At 36.8% G+C, this 17,863-nt stretch overlaps 1 protein-coding gene across 3 annotated transcripts in view; it reads left to right on the forward strand.

The window, feature by feature from the left end:
* LOC128988434 (death-inducer obliterator 1-like) overlaps window positions 1-14,582 on the forward strand; it is a 68,258-nt gene extending 53,676 nt beyond the window's left edge. For all 3 annotated transcript variants that reach the window (XM_054409708.1, XM_054409710.1, XM_054409709.1), the window contains 5 exons: window positions 875-1,330; window positions 1,732-3,622; window positions 4,572-4,795; window positions 11,472-11,695; window positions 11,849-14,582. In XM_054409708.1, coding sequence (XP_054265683.1) covers window positions 875-1,330; window positions 1,732-3,622; window positions 4,572-4,795; window positions 11,472-11,695; window positions 11,849-13,112 — 4,059 coding nt within the window. In that variant the 3' untranslated portion in view covers window positions 13,113-14,582. The remainder of the gene's footprint in view (window positions 1-874; window positions 1,331-1,731; window positions 3,623-4,571; window positions 4,796-11,471; window positions 11,696-11,848) is intronic.
* Window positions 14,583-17,863: the final 3,281 nt, after the last annotated feature.

The following is a 17,863-nucleotide window of genomic DNA, read 5'->3' on the forward strand; positions in this document are numbered from 1 at the left end:
GTTATGACTCCGCGGCCACGGCGCAATTGTCGAAATGACTTCGTCTCCTGCGTTCGCGGACCTATCGCTCGCAATAGCGGCGTCATCGGCACTCGCGAACGGCAAAATCGCCGACGATCGGACCAAATCCCGTCCCGAAAAATTCCCGAATCAAAGGTAATCCCGTCCCGATAATCGGGAATATTTTTTTCCCGAAAAATTCCCGAAATTTCGGGACCCGTCCATCCCTAGTTACTAACTTTGACCTTTCATTAGATAGCCTCATTAATTGATAATATAAAAGGTTTAATTTACCTGTTGCGTCAATTGATCCTTAAGTTATGAAATAACTACGGCCGTTTCGTACTGCTAAACGAGTACATCTTCAGGTCATGAACGATAAAATACGGCCTTCTCATCCATGGGTGGAGTCGTCAGCACATTTAGGACACATAACACGAACACATACGAAACAATAAAATATTTACAATTAAAAAACTTGGCCAAGTAGTCCGAACACGAGAATTGTGTAACCGGTAGCGTTAGATGATGAGTCATGAAGATGTACTCGTTTAGCAGTACGAAACGGCCGTAGTTATTTCATAACTTAAGGATCAATTGACGCAACAGGTAAATTAAACCTTTTATATTTGCATTACCTTGATCCAGAGGCTAACCCATCATGAAATTAATTGATAGCCCAACATGGCAAATGGTATCTGGGTCTGGAAATGATCTTGCTTGGAATCAAAACAAACGACTTTAAGATTTGAAGGCGAGCGCATGTTGTATTTATTGGAAAGCTCTTGTTCTAAAAACTACTCTTTAACAGAGGCAATTAGTGTTTATTTTATTAATGTGAATACAAATTAACCAAGAAATAAATCGTTTTCAGCTACCCCCTGTTGAAGGACCAATGAAAAAGAATCTGCACAAATCAGAACCACCGTCCCCGACTGTGACGCCTAAAGCGAAACAGCAGCCTTCAAAGGGACAGCAGCCTGTGGCAAAGGGACAGCAGCAAATCACAACGTTGTTGAAAGTGCAACAATCGAAACAAGATGCAACAGAAACAGCGAACAAAACGACGCCAGCAAAGTCGCAAGTGACACCGACAGTGAAGAAGCAACCTGCGAAGGAACAACCTAAGAAGGTAACACCGCAGCCACCAGTGAAGAAGACGACTCCCACCGTTGTCAAAAAGACACTCAAAGAAGACGAGAGGAGGGATGACGTACGGGGCAGAGAACAAGAAGAGATGAATGTCAGAGCCAGTGTGAGGAAGACTCTTCAGGACATATTGACCTCTAGACTGCAAGAGGTTGATGACCTCAAGCTCAGCGAAGACCATGTCCGTACACTTTAATTTTATAATTTTAGTAGATTTATATCTAGTTTGTGAGTGCCATATATTATCAGGAGGGAAAAAGAAGTTTATATTTGAAGTAGTGTGCTAAGCATAAAAAATACACTTACTCTATGCAATGAATATTTATATCGCACTATAGAAATATCCATGTAATATTAAAAATTGAAAAAAAATTACAGTTCTTTCTGTCCGTTTTGCTGTTTTGCATATTAAAATAAAAAATATTAGGTTCAAGATTGGAAATCAAGTACTAACTTCTTTTCCAAACTAATATTTTGAAAAGGGGTTCTTAGTTGAACTATTTTTAGCATGTTTAGTCTATTTATTATTATCAGTTTTACATATTTATTGTAAGACTTTTAAACATAGGTGTATTTTTGCAGATTAGGAAAATCACCACACAGATTGAAGAAGAATTACATGCTCTCTTTAAAGACACAAACGCCAAATACAAGTCAAAATATCGCAGCTTGATGTTCAATATGAAAGATAAAGCAAATATGACCCTGTTCCGGAAGATTGCTGACAAGTCAATCAGTCCCGAGCAGCTGGTGAGACTGAGTCCAGAGGAACTAGCCTCTCAAGAGTTGGCTCAGTGGCGAGAGAGAGAAGCAAGACATCAGTTGGAGATGATCAAGAAAACGGAGCTGGATCTGATGCAGCAAGCCAAGACAGTGGTGATGAAAACACACAAGGGAGATATTGTGGTGGAGAACGATGACGGTCTCGGAGCAAAGATACTGGAGACAAGTGTCGAAATAGAACCAGTGACAGTCACGACTCCCTCGACCCCGACAGTGGAGCCTGTCGTCAAACCCAAGGAGGACTTGGCAAAGGACAAAGAAGGAAAACACAAGAAGGACAAGGAGAGGAAAGAAGAAAAACATAAAGAGCGAAGGCATAGTAGTCATGGTAAAGAAAAAAGCCACAAAGACCACCACAAGAGCAGAAGCAGGCACAGGAGTAGACATAGGAGTGAGAGTGAACAAAAGAGTAGAAGCAAGAGTCCTGAGGAAAAGAAGAGTAAAGAAAAGGTTGGAACTAAGCAGGAAGAGATCAAGAGTAGCGATAGAAAAAGTAGAAGTAGACACCAGCACCATGAAAGGGAAAGGAGCAAGAGTAGGCCCAGGGAAAGGAGTAAGAGCCGTTCACAAGAGAGGAGCAAGAGTAAGCCGAGGGAACAAAGTAAGAGTAGTCCACGGGAGAGAAGTAAAAGTAGACCAAGAGATAGAAGTAAGAGTGGGTTGAGAGAGAGAAGTAAGAGTAGGCATAGGGAACGAAGCAAGAGTAGGCCTAGGGAACGAAGTAAGAGCAGGCATAGAGAACGAAGTAAGAGTCGACTACGAAAAATGAGTCAAGATCCTGATGAAAATAAAAAGTCAACAGTCGAAGTAAAGAAAGATGAGTTTGTAAGTGAGGAAAAAGTTATTGAAGAGGTAAAGACGTCAGTTCAGTCTTCTATCATAGATGCTGAAATCAAAGACATAATTCACGATGTGGTTGTTGAGGAAGAAACCGGTCCCGTTGAAGAAGATCTTTCTGATCGAGAACCTAGTTCTACCGTAAATATAAGCACACCACCATTTAACACTTTTGATGAAGTAGGACCTGAAAAACCTCCAATATGGCAAGGAACACTAATAATGCCAGATGTTGCCAAATTTTCTTGTTCGATTCTCGAAGTATCTGGTATTTGTGAGGATTTGCCATACGATCTGCCAGATAACATCGATTGTGTTGGTAGAATCAGTCCTGAAACAGCTTGGGATTATATAGCGAAGATGAAAAAATCTGGAACAAAGCAGATTTTAGTTGTTAGATTCGCTGCTGACAATGAAGAAGACAAAATGTCATATTTGAGTTTTTATTCGTACTTGAGTAGCCGGAATCGCTTGGGAGTGGTTGGCAACAATTCAAAGATGATTAAAGATTTTTACATCCTACCTTTGCCAAGTCATAGTCCAGTGCCACAGGTGTTGTTGCCTCTGGACGGACCGGGATTTGAAGATTACAGACCTCATCTATTGCTGGGTATCATCGTAAGGTCTAGAAGGAAAAGGCTGATGACGGACAAAGATATTCCATTCGTCCCGAAGGTTGCAAAGAAGTCAGAGAGAAGCTACACTCCACCGCTTCCTGAGGATGGAGGACACACTCCACCTACCACACACCAACATCCTGAGACTGAATCTTTCACTCCTCCACACTCACCTAAGCCATTGAGGATCATCAAACTCAAACCAAACAAAAGCAAAACCGTGGAGAGTCCAACAGGTGAGGAAAACATCAAATGTCACCTTTTCTTATTCATACTTATTTTTGGGCTTAGACACAAATATGATACTCTCATCATAACCACGAGAGCTTAAGTTATTCCAGACTATCAGGATCTAAAGTTTCATTTAACCTTTGGCTATTGATAGGAGTAGACATTCCACCCCTGTGTAAAAAATCGTATTCAGTTTTTTAATCAAAATGGAAGTAGTTGAATTGAGTGACCAACAGTTTGTGCGGATCTAGATTACTGATTTCTGTCTAATATGCTGACTTCCGAAACAAGTCAAACTTATGAAACAACATATTGTAAGTTATAATCGTTTATGTCACATTAACATATCTTAACATAGATCAATCAATCTATTTTTTGAGATTTCTTCAAGAAATGCAATAGTTTCATATACGGATTGTAATTTGAATATTTATCTTGCTAATCAATTAGTGAGTGGAGTGGTTGATACATTAGCCTGCCTTTTAAGATTCCTCCACCCTTGTTGACTTTTTGTTAGCAAGTAGCTGTTGGTCCTGTAAATGACGTGACATCTTTTTGGGTGCTATTGACAAAGTGGACAGGAGTGAATTAAAGCCATTGTCTTATTTTGCGTTGAGCCTTTCTTGTGCTTAGGATACACCTTCGCAAGTTTTGCGGGGATTGACCCGAGCTTAAGAATGAATTATTATTACAAATGGGTAAAAGCTGTTTTACACAGTGTTTTACTGCTTTTAGTGGGATTTTATCAACTCCACAGGATAGTTTTGATTTTAGTGAGTTAATTGTGTTCATTACCTCTTTTTGTGTATAGGGGCTAAGATTAGTGGCTGAATGTGTTTGTTAGCGTGGTTTTGAGAACAGATTTTCTTGTCAAAACTTTATTCAACAACTTTTCATTTTATCGTGTATAACTCCTTTCCTTCTGCAGTCTACAGTGAGGTTGACTGTTTACAGTGAGTGAGGACTTCATGCTGGAGGACGACACGCCGTACACTCCAGAGGATGAGGAGCCAGACGACGCTGACGCTCCGTACAGTCCTGGCGAGGGAGAGGACAAGCCTCTGTCGCCCGGGTGTAGTGAGGAGCTGCAGCGCAAGGTAGACAAGCTCAACCGCATGATCAACGACATCGAGGAGCGCAAGCAGAAGATAGACAGTGGCATCATGTCACCACCACAGGTAATATTCTTACAACAGATGGGGAAAACAAAGTTTAAATCAAGCGTGCTGTGTTATAACGCTTTATCATATTTGAATGACCTTGCTTCCTTTTTGATTGAAATTAGTGATGGTCGGATCTGAATATCGGACTACCGGATCCGCCGGATCCGAGCTAATACCGGCACCCGATCGGATCCAAAAAATTCCGGATCTTGGGCTGGATCCGGTTTTGATGGATCCGATATTTTCAAATTTGTTCCCGATTTTTTTCCTAAAACACAAAGTTGTCTGTATCCATGTAAAAGACCGATTTTCCCCCGATTTTTTTAATAACACAAAGCTGTCTGTATCCATGTACAAGCCCGTTTTTTCCCCGAGTGTTTGTCTCTTGATGCAAATAACTTATATGGCAAGGCCAGGGCCGGGGATAGTAGCTAGTAAGGGCTAGACCACTCTTTTGATGTTTGCCAGAAGCCGCCGCGCCAGGTAGTGGGGGGGTCGGCGGCCGCGTGACGTCACGTGGTTGCCTCGCCCAGCGCTTCTGCAATGAACCCCTTGTTTGTTTGCATTCATTGCGCTAAGTATGTAGTTAAGTTTTAATGTTAGTTGTGGTTAGAAGTGTTCTGAAGTCAAATAATATGTGACTGACTGATAGTTTGTTTATGATTTTCATCTGTTTCCTATGGAGTTGTTATTTGTAAAATCCCGGATAATGTGGTACTGGCACAGAGATGAATCGCGATGGAATACCCGATGTGATCAATTGCAAAGACTGTAAAAGTAAAACAGGAATAAATGAAAAAGTACATACTGAAGTAGTAATCTTAAAATCGCAACTGAAATTAGCTAGACAAAAAAATAAAGTTTTAGCTAGCATAAAACGTAAGAATATCTTGCAGCTCTAAAAAGCTAAAGAGCACGATTGAAATTGTAGGTGTTTAGAAAGTATGTGTTTTGAACAAAAACTGTAAAAAACAAGTAGCTATAACTAAGTGGGCTGAGAAAAATATGACTCCTATGTAAATACAAAACGAATAATTAATGATTAATAATTTTCAATAAGATAGTAAATTGTAATCTTATAGTTACCACTATAAGATTATAATTAACTATCTTATTAAAAATTAGTGTTTTAATACCTTAATGCGTATCTTAAAAAAGATCCTATAAATTATAATATCACGATAAATTATCATCCTATTCATATAGAACATTTGTGTATGTTATTTTCATAATGCATTCATTCTGAAGTAAACATAAAATAAAATAAAATACTTCCTTTGATTTTGTTTATAACAAAACAGTTCAGTATGTTTTTCATATATTTATGTTATCCAGCTACAATTTATTGATTTTCAAAATACACTCTTAATCTTTTATTTAATTCGTATTTGCAGATAGAGCCGTCTTGAAATACGTGAGCTTGACTAATACAAAAGTTTACTTTATTGAATTTATTTGATTCTTTTTAGAGCGTTTGAAGTCGGTTGTATTTTTTTACAAGAATAAATTATTTTATGATTTTCAGTGACAGTATAATTTGTTATATATTAATTATTTGTTGTTTTTCGATAAGCAAATTTTGTTTGAAACAATCAAAAGTGTCACAGAACAATCATTAGTTTTAAAACTGCTTGAGTTTTACATTTTTACAGAAATATTTTAAATTTAAAAAAGTATAAGAACATGATAGGAAATTCTAATTAAATATTTATATCGCCACCCAAATATTTTTTTTTATTTTAACCTAATTTTAGTAAGCTCGCCTTAAAAATTGTAAAAATAAATAAACTTGAATATCATTTTGAATAGAAATATTACTATTGAGAAAGGCTAAATATATGTTTTTTTTATTTCGAGAAACCCTTAAGGATACAAATAAATTGTTTATTTGGTTAAATATTTCATAATCATTTAAAAAACATAATTAAAGTAACCACATGTTCAAAGTCAAAAACAATTCTTCGTACTTTGATCTTCAATAATAAATAGTAAATAATAATATTCATATGAACAAGTTACACCACTCCATATACAATTTAATTTCCTTTCAAGAATGCCAGAGGTTAACAACATTGGTCTTTATATTTAGCGGGAATTTTAATTCGAAACAGGGCGCGTGCGCTGCCGAGCATTGCCATCATACTACAGCACAGGCGTGGCTGACAACCGCGTCACGTCACAGGGTGAATCGAGCGGGATGCAGGTACACCGGCGGAGTGGTCTAGCCCTTACTAGCTACTATCCCCGGCTCTGGGCAAGGCCATGTCTCGGTGTTTGTATCTAGATGCAAATAACTTGTATGGCAAGGCCATGTCTCAGTGTTTGCCTCTTGATGCAAATAACTTATATGGCAAGGCCATGTCTCAGTGTTTGTCTCTTGATGCAAATAACTTATATGGCAAGGCCATGTCTCTGTGTTTGTCTCATGATGCAAATAACTTATATGGCAAGGCCATGTCTCAGTGTTTGTCTCTTGATGCAAATAACTTATATGGCTAAGCCATGTATCAGTGTTTGTCTCTTGATGCAAATAACTTATATGGCAAGGCCATGTCTCAGTGATTGTCTCATGATGCAAATAACTTATATGGCAAGGCCATGTCTCAGTGTTTGTCTTAGGATGCAAATAACAAGGTCATGTCTCTGTGTTTGTCTTTTGATGCAAATAACTTATATGGCAAAGCCATGTCTCAGTGTTTGTCTCTTGATGCAAATAACTAATATGCCAAGGCCATGTCTCAGTGTTTGTCTCTTGGTGCAAATAACTTATATGACAAGACCATGTCTCAGTGTTTGTCTCTTGTTGCAAATAACTTATATGGCAAGGCCATGTCTCAGTGTTTACCTCTTGATGCAAATAACTTATATGGCAAGGCCATGTCTCAGTGTTTGCCTCTTGATGCAAATAACTTATATGGCAAGGTCATGTCTCAGTGTTTGTCTCTTGTTGCAAATAACTTATATGGCAAGGTCATGTTTCAGTGTTTGTCTTTTGATGCAAATAACTTATATGGCAAAGCCATGTCTCAGTGTTTGTCTCTTGATGCAAATAACTTATATGGCAAGGCCATGTCTCAGTGATTGTCTCATGATGCAAATAACATATATGGCAAGGTCATGTCTCAGTGTTTGTCTCTTGATGCAAATAACTTATATGGCAAGGCCATGTCTCAGTGTTTGTCTCTTGGTGCAAATAACTTATATGACAAGGCCATGTCTCAGTGTTTGCCTCTTGATGCAAATAACTTATATGGCAAGGCCATGTCTCAGTGTTTGCCTCTTGATGCAAATAACTTATATGGCAAGGCCATGTCTCAGTGTTTGTCTCTTGTTGCAAATAACTTATATGGCAAGGCCATGTCTCAGTGTTTGTCTCTTGATGCAAATAACATATACGGCAATGGCATGTATCTTTCCAAACCGAATCCAACCCGATTTTTCGGATATCTGCACACCTCTAGTTTTTAGTTTTTTACCTGGATGATAAGCTAACGGCCTATAATCTCGTCTCGAAAATATCCCGTTAGTATTTCAATCCCGCCCGATGCTCCGTGATAAAAAAATCTCGAAGTTTAGGGTTTTGTCCATCACTATAAAATATTCTGTGTCTGTGTACAAGAAGATTATCTCTGTATATACAGGATGAATAAAAAGTCAAGACTCCCCCATGTAATATTTTTCTAAGTTAGAACACAGTATAGACTTCTTGTACACAGACACGGGTATTTTACTTGTAGAACTTCACATACCCGGCTATCAGTACTGTGGACCTGGAACGAATTTAAGGAAGAGATTAACAAGAGGTGATCCAGGCATAAATAAATTGGATGCTGCATGCAAAAACCATGATATAGCATATTCAAGATCGAACTATAATAAAACATACACAGATACCCTTTTGGTGGTCGTGCAAACTTAGTGCATTTTATGATTTTGAAAATTTTTATTGTCTCCAAAAAATTAGGGATTATGGGCTCAACTGGAGATTACTCTAAGATATATTAACCTTGAAACATTACCAATTTAATTTTAAACAGTATGATTTAAATTGGCATTCTGTTGATTACGTTTTTTTTACCCACCCTTATTACAGTGTGTATCTGGATCCGGATCCGAATTTTTCAAGATCCGGATCCGGATTCTGTACCGAAATTTTCTTAGATTCGCCCATCACTAATTGAAATTAAAATCTTGTGGTTTTGGTACTTAGGTATTATAGCTGCCACACCGATAAATCAACTTCCCAATAATATTTTAAGTAGTTTAAATAACATACAATCTTCCTAATGTAACGTAACCTAACCTAAAACATAGTCCACCCTTAGGTTAAGTTAGGCGTGGTTATAATTATTAGGTGTGGTCGGTATAATACCTATGTACCTTTTTTCTATTGTAGTTGATGAACAGTACTTTTGGAATACTTTTCTTTGGTGACAATAAAAATAGATTTATAAACCTACTACAAATTGAACTGGAATAAAAAAAAACAATTATTCGGGGCAGGGTTAAATTTTTTTGCAACACCTACCGGCTCCTATATGACAATTTAAATCAATTTTACCTACGACCGTTTTTTCAAGTAGCCGTTTCAGTTCAGTTAAGGTATTCATTCTGATTGCCCCTGGACTACGTATAAATGACTTTGTAGGCTTACCTCTGTCAGTAGTCCAAAGTGACGATGTTGCATTTGCAATGAAACATGTCAATTTTGGACTACTGATGGAGGTAAGCCTATAAAGTCAGTTCTTAGAATTGAAAAGTTCCACATAACAGCATTGTTTACTTTCATAAAACAGCATAGTTTTACTCATAACAACACCGGTAACGGACCAATGAGGTTCAAGGATTGAGAGGGAAGAAGTAAAATTGTAATGATTCGAACTTCAACTAATCAGCTGTTCAGGCCAATTTAATTGTTGAGTGGTGCAATTAGTGTTTGGTACAATGTTTCATTGCATCACTGTGAGTGGCAATGAGAGGTTATAAACAAAAACATAACCTCTCTTAAAAGTTATGAGTAGTGATTTTTAGTAATTAAAACACCGTCGTAGGTAAAGTAGTAAACTCCAGAGTCTAACCAGCCAAATAAACTCCAGAGTCTATTAAGTTCTGGACTTTGCTAACGCCCTGACTCAGCAAGCCATTTTTTAGACTCCAGAGTCTAAAGCCGGTTTAAGTCTAGAACTTAGCTAAATCTCGAGCTCAGCAACCGGCCCTTAGTAATTAATACACTGCCATAGATAAAGTCGTGTACCCAACTCGCGTAAATAGTGTTAACGACACTCGTAGGAAGTTTTTAAGGCATTCGCCAAGGCTCGTACCTTAAATTTTCTAATTTCATTTTTAAGAGTTGTTAGCCTCCGGATTACGTTTGAATATTTATAATGGTTTAAATACCTGCATTCAGTAATCCATTATGCTGCTTGTGGCAACTATAGTTTCGGTTCACAGGGAACCATCTTCAGGCCGTACAAGGCGTCGTTATTCACTTCCATATATGAAGGTCGTCATAAGTACATAGAACACGAACACACGAAAACACACATTGACACGAACATTTAACATTAAAAATACCGAGTACTCGGGAACACGAGACAGGTGACGCGACCGGGTGGAAGTTGTAGCTCGAACTCAACTTGTAGCTCGAGAAACCTGAATTTACACTGTGCTGCATTTCTTAGTAATCCTTGAAAGAGCTGATTTGCAAACTATGGAAACATAGGAAACTCGAGAGTCGAGTTCGAGCTACAACTTCCACCCGGTCGCGTCACCTGTCTCGTGTTCCCGAGTACTCGGTATTTTTAATGTTAAATGTTCGTGTCAATGTGTGTTTTCGTGTGTTCGTGTTCTATGTACTTATGACGACCTTCATATATGGAAGTGAATAACGACGCCTTGTACGGCCTGAAGATGGTTCCCTGTGAACCGAAACTATAGTTGCCACAAGCAGCATAATGGATTACTGAATGCAGGTATTTAAACCATTATAAATATTAAATTTTCTACTCGTGTCGTTAACACTATCTTTAAGCAATCGTTGTGTAAACTACTATAAATGAACAATAAAAGATTGTTTAATCCAATTTCAATTTTATTCTATGGAAGACTTTTTTACATAAATTAGTACAAAAATATAATTTGAATTCCATAAGAAAATTAAATGAACCCTTTTAATTATTACCATGTTAAGTAATACTTTTTTTATTTCTTATTTTTGCTTTTGTTTTATTTTGGCCTGGAAAATAAATGTATATTGATTTACTGCTAATGTGATTTTGATGGAAGTGTCATTTGTCTTGTTTATATATTTCTCTTTATGTTTAGTTAAAAATGCTTCATTTATAAAATTTATTTAAATCATTTTGTAATATTTGAATAAATGTAATTATAGCCTATTTGTATCTATTCAACACATGTTCTCTGTGTATAACGAATGAAGAATGATTTGATTGATATCATTGAAAAATGAATAGGTACCCTACCTTTTAAGTTTAATAAAAGAGGTTTTTTTTTAGTTGATTTGCAACTTCTACAATTTCCAATGTTCCCTTTCTGAAGTGTTGAAAATTAAAGAGACCGATGATTAATGTTTGTGATTCTAGTGAATAATAACTAGTAGGAAAATAATTGTAAATACAAGTGAAGTTGAATTATTGATTGCATTGTGATTTGTCATGACTTTGTCCTGCAGGAGATAATCATGGCTGTTGGTAATGATGAGGAGGAGGAGGAAATAGAGGAGGCGTACAGTCCTTCAGGTTCAATCACTCCTCCGCCTCCGGACTCCTCGTACCTGGACAAGAGCAAGATATCCCTGCCCTCCGATCTACAGGAGATCATTGCAAGTCTGAAGAAGAAACCGGACGAGCCTAAGAGCATGGACCTCCAGTCAGATCCAATTGTCCAAGCTTATAGGTAAGTTGTGTCCATCAGAGTGATACGGTGAAGAAGTTTAGGAGAGCCAATCAATAATTAATTGTACAGTATAAAAAGGAAATAATGCATTAGAGATTACAATTTTTTGTATTAGATTTTTTAAAATCCTAAATCAAACTTGATGATCAACAGATCTGCAGATGAGCCGTACTCTCCAGAAGATGAGAAACCAGAACTGGAGCCAGAAGTTAGTGAGAAGATAGCTTCCCCAGCATCTGAGGAGAGTTTCTCAACTCAGTCCTCGGCCCTGAGTGTTGCTGCGTCAGTGAAGGTCAACAGAGACCCGAGGCAGCGACCCCAGTTGTCCCTCAGTCAGCTCTCCGACGAAGAAATCATGAAGAAAGCTTCGGAGATGGGATTTATGAATCCGGAAAATCCAGAACCCATCCCAGATGTTTTGAAATCAAGAGTGGAACACCCGAGTGCTATTGATGAGCTTCCTCACATGCACCAGCCCCCACCCCCACCTGTGTACTTAAACCAGCCTTTCACTTCTAGTCAACCTACGTTCACTCCAGAGTTCCCACCACCTCACCATTCCACACACCTACCTCCTCCTAACTTCCCTCCACCCCATATGTTCCACTCTGCGCCACCACCACTTCCCCCTCTACCTCCCCCTCACATACCTTTTACAAATCCCCAGCCTCCCCCTCAACCCATGTATCCTCCACCACCCCAGCAACCGGCCCCTCTACCTCCACCACCTCCGGAATCTCCTGATATGAGCATCTCAAAAAAGAAGTTTTCTTCTTCAAAGAAGAAGAAAAAGTCTAAAGAGGAGAGCAGCCGTAGGGAGAGCCGTAAAGAGAAAAAGGAAAAAAGGAGATATTCTGAATCTCCACCACCAAAAGATTACGATGAACGTGAAAAAATCCGTGAACGAGATCGGTATTCCTCAAAGAAGAGAGAAAAGAGGGACACCTCCCCACGGCGGGGGGGTACTTGGAGACCTTACAAGAAATCTCCTCCGCCCGAGAAAAGAAGAGATTCTTGGGAATACGAGCCACCTTCAGTAGGCCTACCATTCAACGAACCACCTCCTCCAAAGATCATGGCTGGGCCTTCCAATCACCAGTTTGTTCCAAGAGCAGGTCAAATGAGAGGGAGGTTTCAGAGAGGGATGAGGGGGGGATTCAGAAGAGGGTTTGATAGAGGAAATCGAGGAGGTTTCCACCGAGGGGGATTTCATCAAAGAGGACATCACATGGGCGTAACTACAGGTCCTCCGGGTCCTCCAAGAAACTTTACTCCAAAAAATATCCAGATCGAGTACGAAGAAGACATCAGGAGGTTTGAAGAACAGCGAAAACAGAAGACTCTAGAAAGGCGGCAATGGAGAAATGAATCCCCACCACCGAAGAAGAGAAGAGGCAAAGAAAGTGACAGTGATTAGATTTAGTTTAATTACAATGTGAGTGATAATAGTACAAAGTCTGATTTCATTCATTAAAAGCCTGCAGTTTCGGAAATGTCTTTGTTACGGGTCTTAAAATACAAGTAAACTAGTTTTATAGTTGTTAGTACTTTCTCTAGCTCCGGCCCATTTAAAAATCACTCAAAATTTGCTATCATGCCAAAGTTTGCTATGCGATTTAGTGTAGTAAAAGAGAAGACAACAATTTGTACGCTTTTTGTTAGCTTTTTCCAGTATTTTCTATTTTGTGATTTAGAAATCTTTTATTCGTCTAACCAAACAATTTAAGTGTTCATGCTAGTTAAACGATAACATTTTAATTTTAAAATTATCCATTCTTTGTTTCTCATAAGAGTAATTAAATTATTTTCTGTGTTAGGCGAGTTATTTTAGAGTATTATTGATTAGTTATTATGCTTTAACAGACTTATCTCTCTTCTCCTTACAATTTAGTTTAAGGGCTGTTAATTGTATTATATGTAACACATTCTTTAAAATAATTGATCTCTATGTATTAATTTTAATTACTCAACGTAGTGGAATCAAGCTGTAACATGTTTACTGTTAAAACTGAAAATTAGGATTAATCGTTGTACAAATTTATTAGTTTAATTTTTTATTTTGTATAGTGACTTTTGTTTAATTTAATTTCTGATTATGGATTAAATTATTGTGAGTAGTGTAATTTTACTTTTGGGACCAAAACTTCCTAGCAAACAATGCATTCAAAAAGTTTGAAAATGGGGTTTGTCTATATTATTTACGTTACCGAGTTCATAGTTAAAATAGTGCAAATAAAACCATATGTACTGTTTTGATTGCTTTATTATTTAAATATTGAAAACCAATCAACTGCATGCATTAAACTCCTGTAAATTTATATCATTGCTATAAAGCCTCTAAATTGAATTTTTGGTTACTACCAATTACCAAAGTTTTTTTCCGGTTGAGATGATTTTTATATCAGGCTTGATTTCAATTTTAATTCCAACATTGGTAATGACCGTTCATTTATAATGTGTTCATTTGTAAATAGTTTGTAAATATTCAAAGTGTATTATATATTAGTTTTATATGCTCTAAAAGAGTGTATAAGTGGATAATGTTTAGTTTAATGGTGGAAAGATCTGTGTTAAATTTTCCACAGCATGTTGTATGTTTCCGAGGGTGTTTTTAAAAGGTAGAAAACTGGCTTGTCAAGTAGCAATAAATTCAATGTGGGGGAATATTCTTGGTAAAATTGCAGGTTTTCTATCTTTTTAAAATTTTTGAGTTGTGCAACAAACTGTATATTGAACTGTGATTGCCATATTACCATGTTGTTGAAATTAAATCTTTTTTTTTACTTTTTTTGCATTTTAGACATTGTAAAAATTTGTAACTAATGAAAACCACAGTTTATTGTAAATATAAGCTCACTTTATGCAATTAGAAAGTATTAAAGAATGATATTCACTGAAACGTGTATTTTTAAACCTATGTTTAAAAAATCATTATTTTTATCTATACTTAAAAAAAAATAGTTTGTAGAGGCCTGCAGAAAAGGTAATTAACCTTCTAAGTGCTGAGTCGCTTACAGTATGTATGTATGTACAATCATAGATAAAAGATACTTCCTTAGTAGATTTCTTATCATTAAGGATCAGCTGAAGACAATTTGTATTGCTATTTGTGTCCGATGCACTGTAGAAGTTGTGTTATGTTTACAATTTGTTTCTTATTATTTCAGTAATTTAAAACCCCGTTTAACCAAACTAGCTGCTACCCACGGGCTTCACTCCGTTTGACTTCTTAAGTACTGTATTAATAAAACTATTGATTGGTTAGGTTAAGCTGAAATAAACAAAATAGAATACAGTAATACAAGCAAATAATCACACCTGATTTTAATAAGGTAATACATTGAAATACTTTAATATACTTTAATACTTTTCAATGAAATGGCAACAATAAGTATGAAAGAATAACAAACCAATAAGTAGACATACAGCCATAGACTAACCAACACAAGTAGACTTCTCATCCCATTGTAAAATTTGAAGCACGTTTTTCGTGTCTAGTTCATGTACGTGACACATGGGCGCTAGTGTCGACGAAACTTTGTTTCTATTATTTTAGGGTTAATTTCTTGATTTGTGCTTTACTGTTTGGTTATATAACTAGGGGACAAGTTATTGTTTATGATTAGATCGTATTATTTGGTTAAACGAGGTTTTAAATGGCTGTAATAACGGGAAACAAATTGTAAACAAAACACGACATCTGCAGAAAACCGTACAGAACTAACAATAAAATTGTCTTCAGCTGTTCCATAAGGATGAGAAATCTACTAAGGGAGTATGTTTTATCTATGATACAGCTGAGGTATTTTTAACATTAGGTATATGGAAAGTTCCCTTTAGAAAGGAATTAAGACCTCAAAGGGCAATTTATGAAATAATGGATAGTTTTGCACAAGGTTTCTTGTCATGGCAAAGATTTTAGGTATATGGGTTTGGGGGTGTGAACTTTACTTCTCTCAAAATTGCATGGGTATTGTGGGATTTATATATTATGGATAACAACAGCTAAACATTACAATATACTATATATTATTTAAAAATGAATTACTAAAATCTTCTATTCTGTAAGGTAGCTAGGTCAAGTAAGAATACCTTAAGTTTTTTCATAAATTTAGATTTGTCTTTTTTGTTTTTTAAAAAAGCTAGGAAGTTTTCTAAAAAAATAGTTTTCAATATAAGGTTTATTTTGAAAAAGTTCAAGTCTTGGTTTAACTAAATAACAAGAGGTTCTACCCGCGAATTCACGGGTGTACAATTCAGAAGCCACAATTAAATTAAATTAATTAATATCGACTTTATATTTTATTTAAAGGGCGCAAGTTCAAGAAATTCTCATCAGAAGGAATGTTAAAAGCAGTGGGACCTTCATACCTTACGTCCTGAGGTGGCCGACGTGGGTACAGTTCGGCAAAAACTTCAGTGCGGACAGGTGGCTACTATCCAAATTAACCCTTTGAGTGCCAACGTCCGAGGAACCGGACGTTTTTAAAACGAGCCAAAAGTGCCGACGTCCGGGCGACCGGACGTTGAGCCAAAAGTGCCAACGTCCGGCTGACCGGACGTTTCGTAATGATCGAACAGCTGTCATAACAACCGAATGGATACTCGGATTCTTTTAACCCATATATTAACATTGAGTCGAAAGTTACTAGATGCGATACATCGATTTTCGTTGGTTGAAATATCGAAAATTCGATTTTTACGAAATTTTAAAATAAAAATCGCCAGATCGCGCTCGGCATTTTTAGCGCGACCTTCAGGAAAAATCATCGGCATTTTTTGAGCGTTACTTTTATTTCTCGCCTGGCACTCTAAGGGTTAAAACATACAGGTACCGGTTATTGGCAGTACTGGGGTTAGGGGTGAGTGAGTAGTAAGACACAAATGTTTTAACAAAAGTACCCCGCCAACCCCCTCGCATACGTGCGCACAGAAACTTTGGCCGAATATTATATATATATTATGGTTGTACCTGACCTCGCCGCTCTCTTTCACGACGTCCTGTTACAGATTCTTATAAGCTAATCTTACTCAATTACTTATCTTCTTCACATTAGACAACCTGTTTAAAGATCGGTGACAACCTCTTGGACAACCAACGGACATGTTTTTATGTGATTATGCATCGTCTTTCAAACACCTTAAAGATATATGGTGTTAATTCACTTGAAATTTGTTAGGGGAATTTTTTATGAAGGGTGTATTTTGTATATTGGTACACTTGGATCAAACAGCTAGAAATAGCATCAGTGTTCATTTGCCGCACCTCTTTGAACATAAAAGTAAATAATAATATACGTAAACAAAAATGTAAATAAACAATCTATTGTCAATTTCATTGACCAGATGTTTTCGATAAATTAGTCGAATAACGTTAACTAAAACGTGTAAGGCGTGGCCATTTGGAAATTAGCCTGTGGGGCAGAGCCCTAAGAGAATTCGTTCATACCAATACTTTTCGGCAAATCTACACACTCTGAGCTTCATTTTGATGTGCCATATACCTATAATTTTATTTGGTTAATGGCCTTAACCATTTACATAAAACTTGATTGTATCACTTTAATAATATAATAGATTTTTACCCCTTGTATTAATTAATTATGCACAGGTAATTCTTGATTCTAGCAATATTTAAAAAAAATATTTAATTGTTTCAAAAATATATAAGGCGTGAACTGTAAAAATGACCATCCCTTTAAAATACGATTTAACAGACTGGTCATATTTTAATTTATGTATTAATCTGATTGTTTTTTTGTATTTTCAAATTCTCAACATGAACAACACACGAAAAAAGTTCAAAAATCATACAGACTTCAAAACAAAATTTAATGCAACTACAACCTATATTGTGACTCTTTTGTAGGAGTAATTATTTATATTTATTAGGCCAGAATTGATTTGTATAACAAAATATGGGAAAAAGGGTAATTAATTATACAATTATTTAAAAAAATTTTTAATAAATGAATAAGTCTATAAAAATGGGTGTGTTGCTAGCCTAGTGGTTAGCATCTCGGACTTCGGGACGGGTTCAATCCCCGGCACATCCACAAAACTTTAATGGGTTTGGACCGCTTTCCCTTAAAAGTGTTTGACATCATTACAAAAATGCCACTGGCGTAGACACGAGAAAAAAATACCCCCGTCGCAGCAAACCTGCAG

The sequence above is a fragment of the Macrosteles quadrilineatus genome, unplaced genomic scaffold (genome assembly GCF_028750875.1).
Source record: "Macrosteles quadrilineatus isolate MER2022 unplaced genomic scaffold, UCM_ALF_1.0 Scaffold_3__2_contigs__length_128488019, whole genome shotgun sequence".
Taxonomy (NCBI): domain Eukaryota; kingdom Metazoa; phylum Arthropoda; class Insecta; order Hemiptera; family Cicadellidae; genus Macrosteles; species Macrosteles quadrilineatus.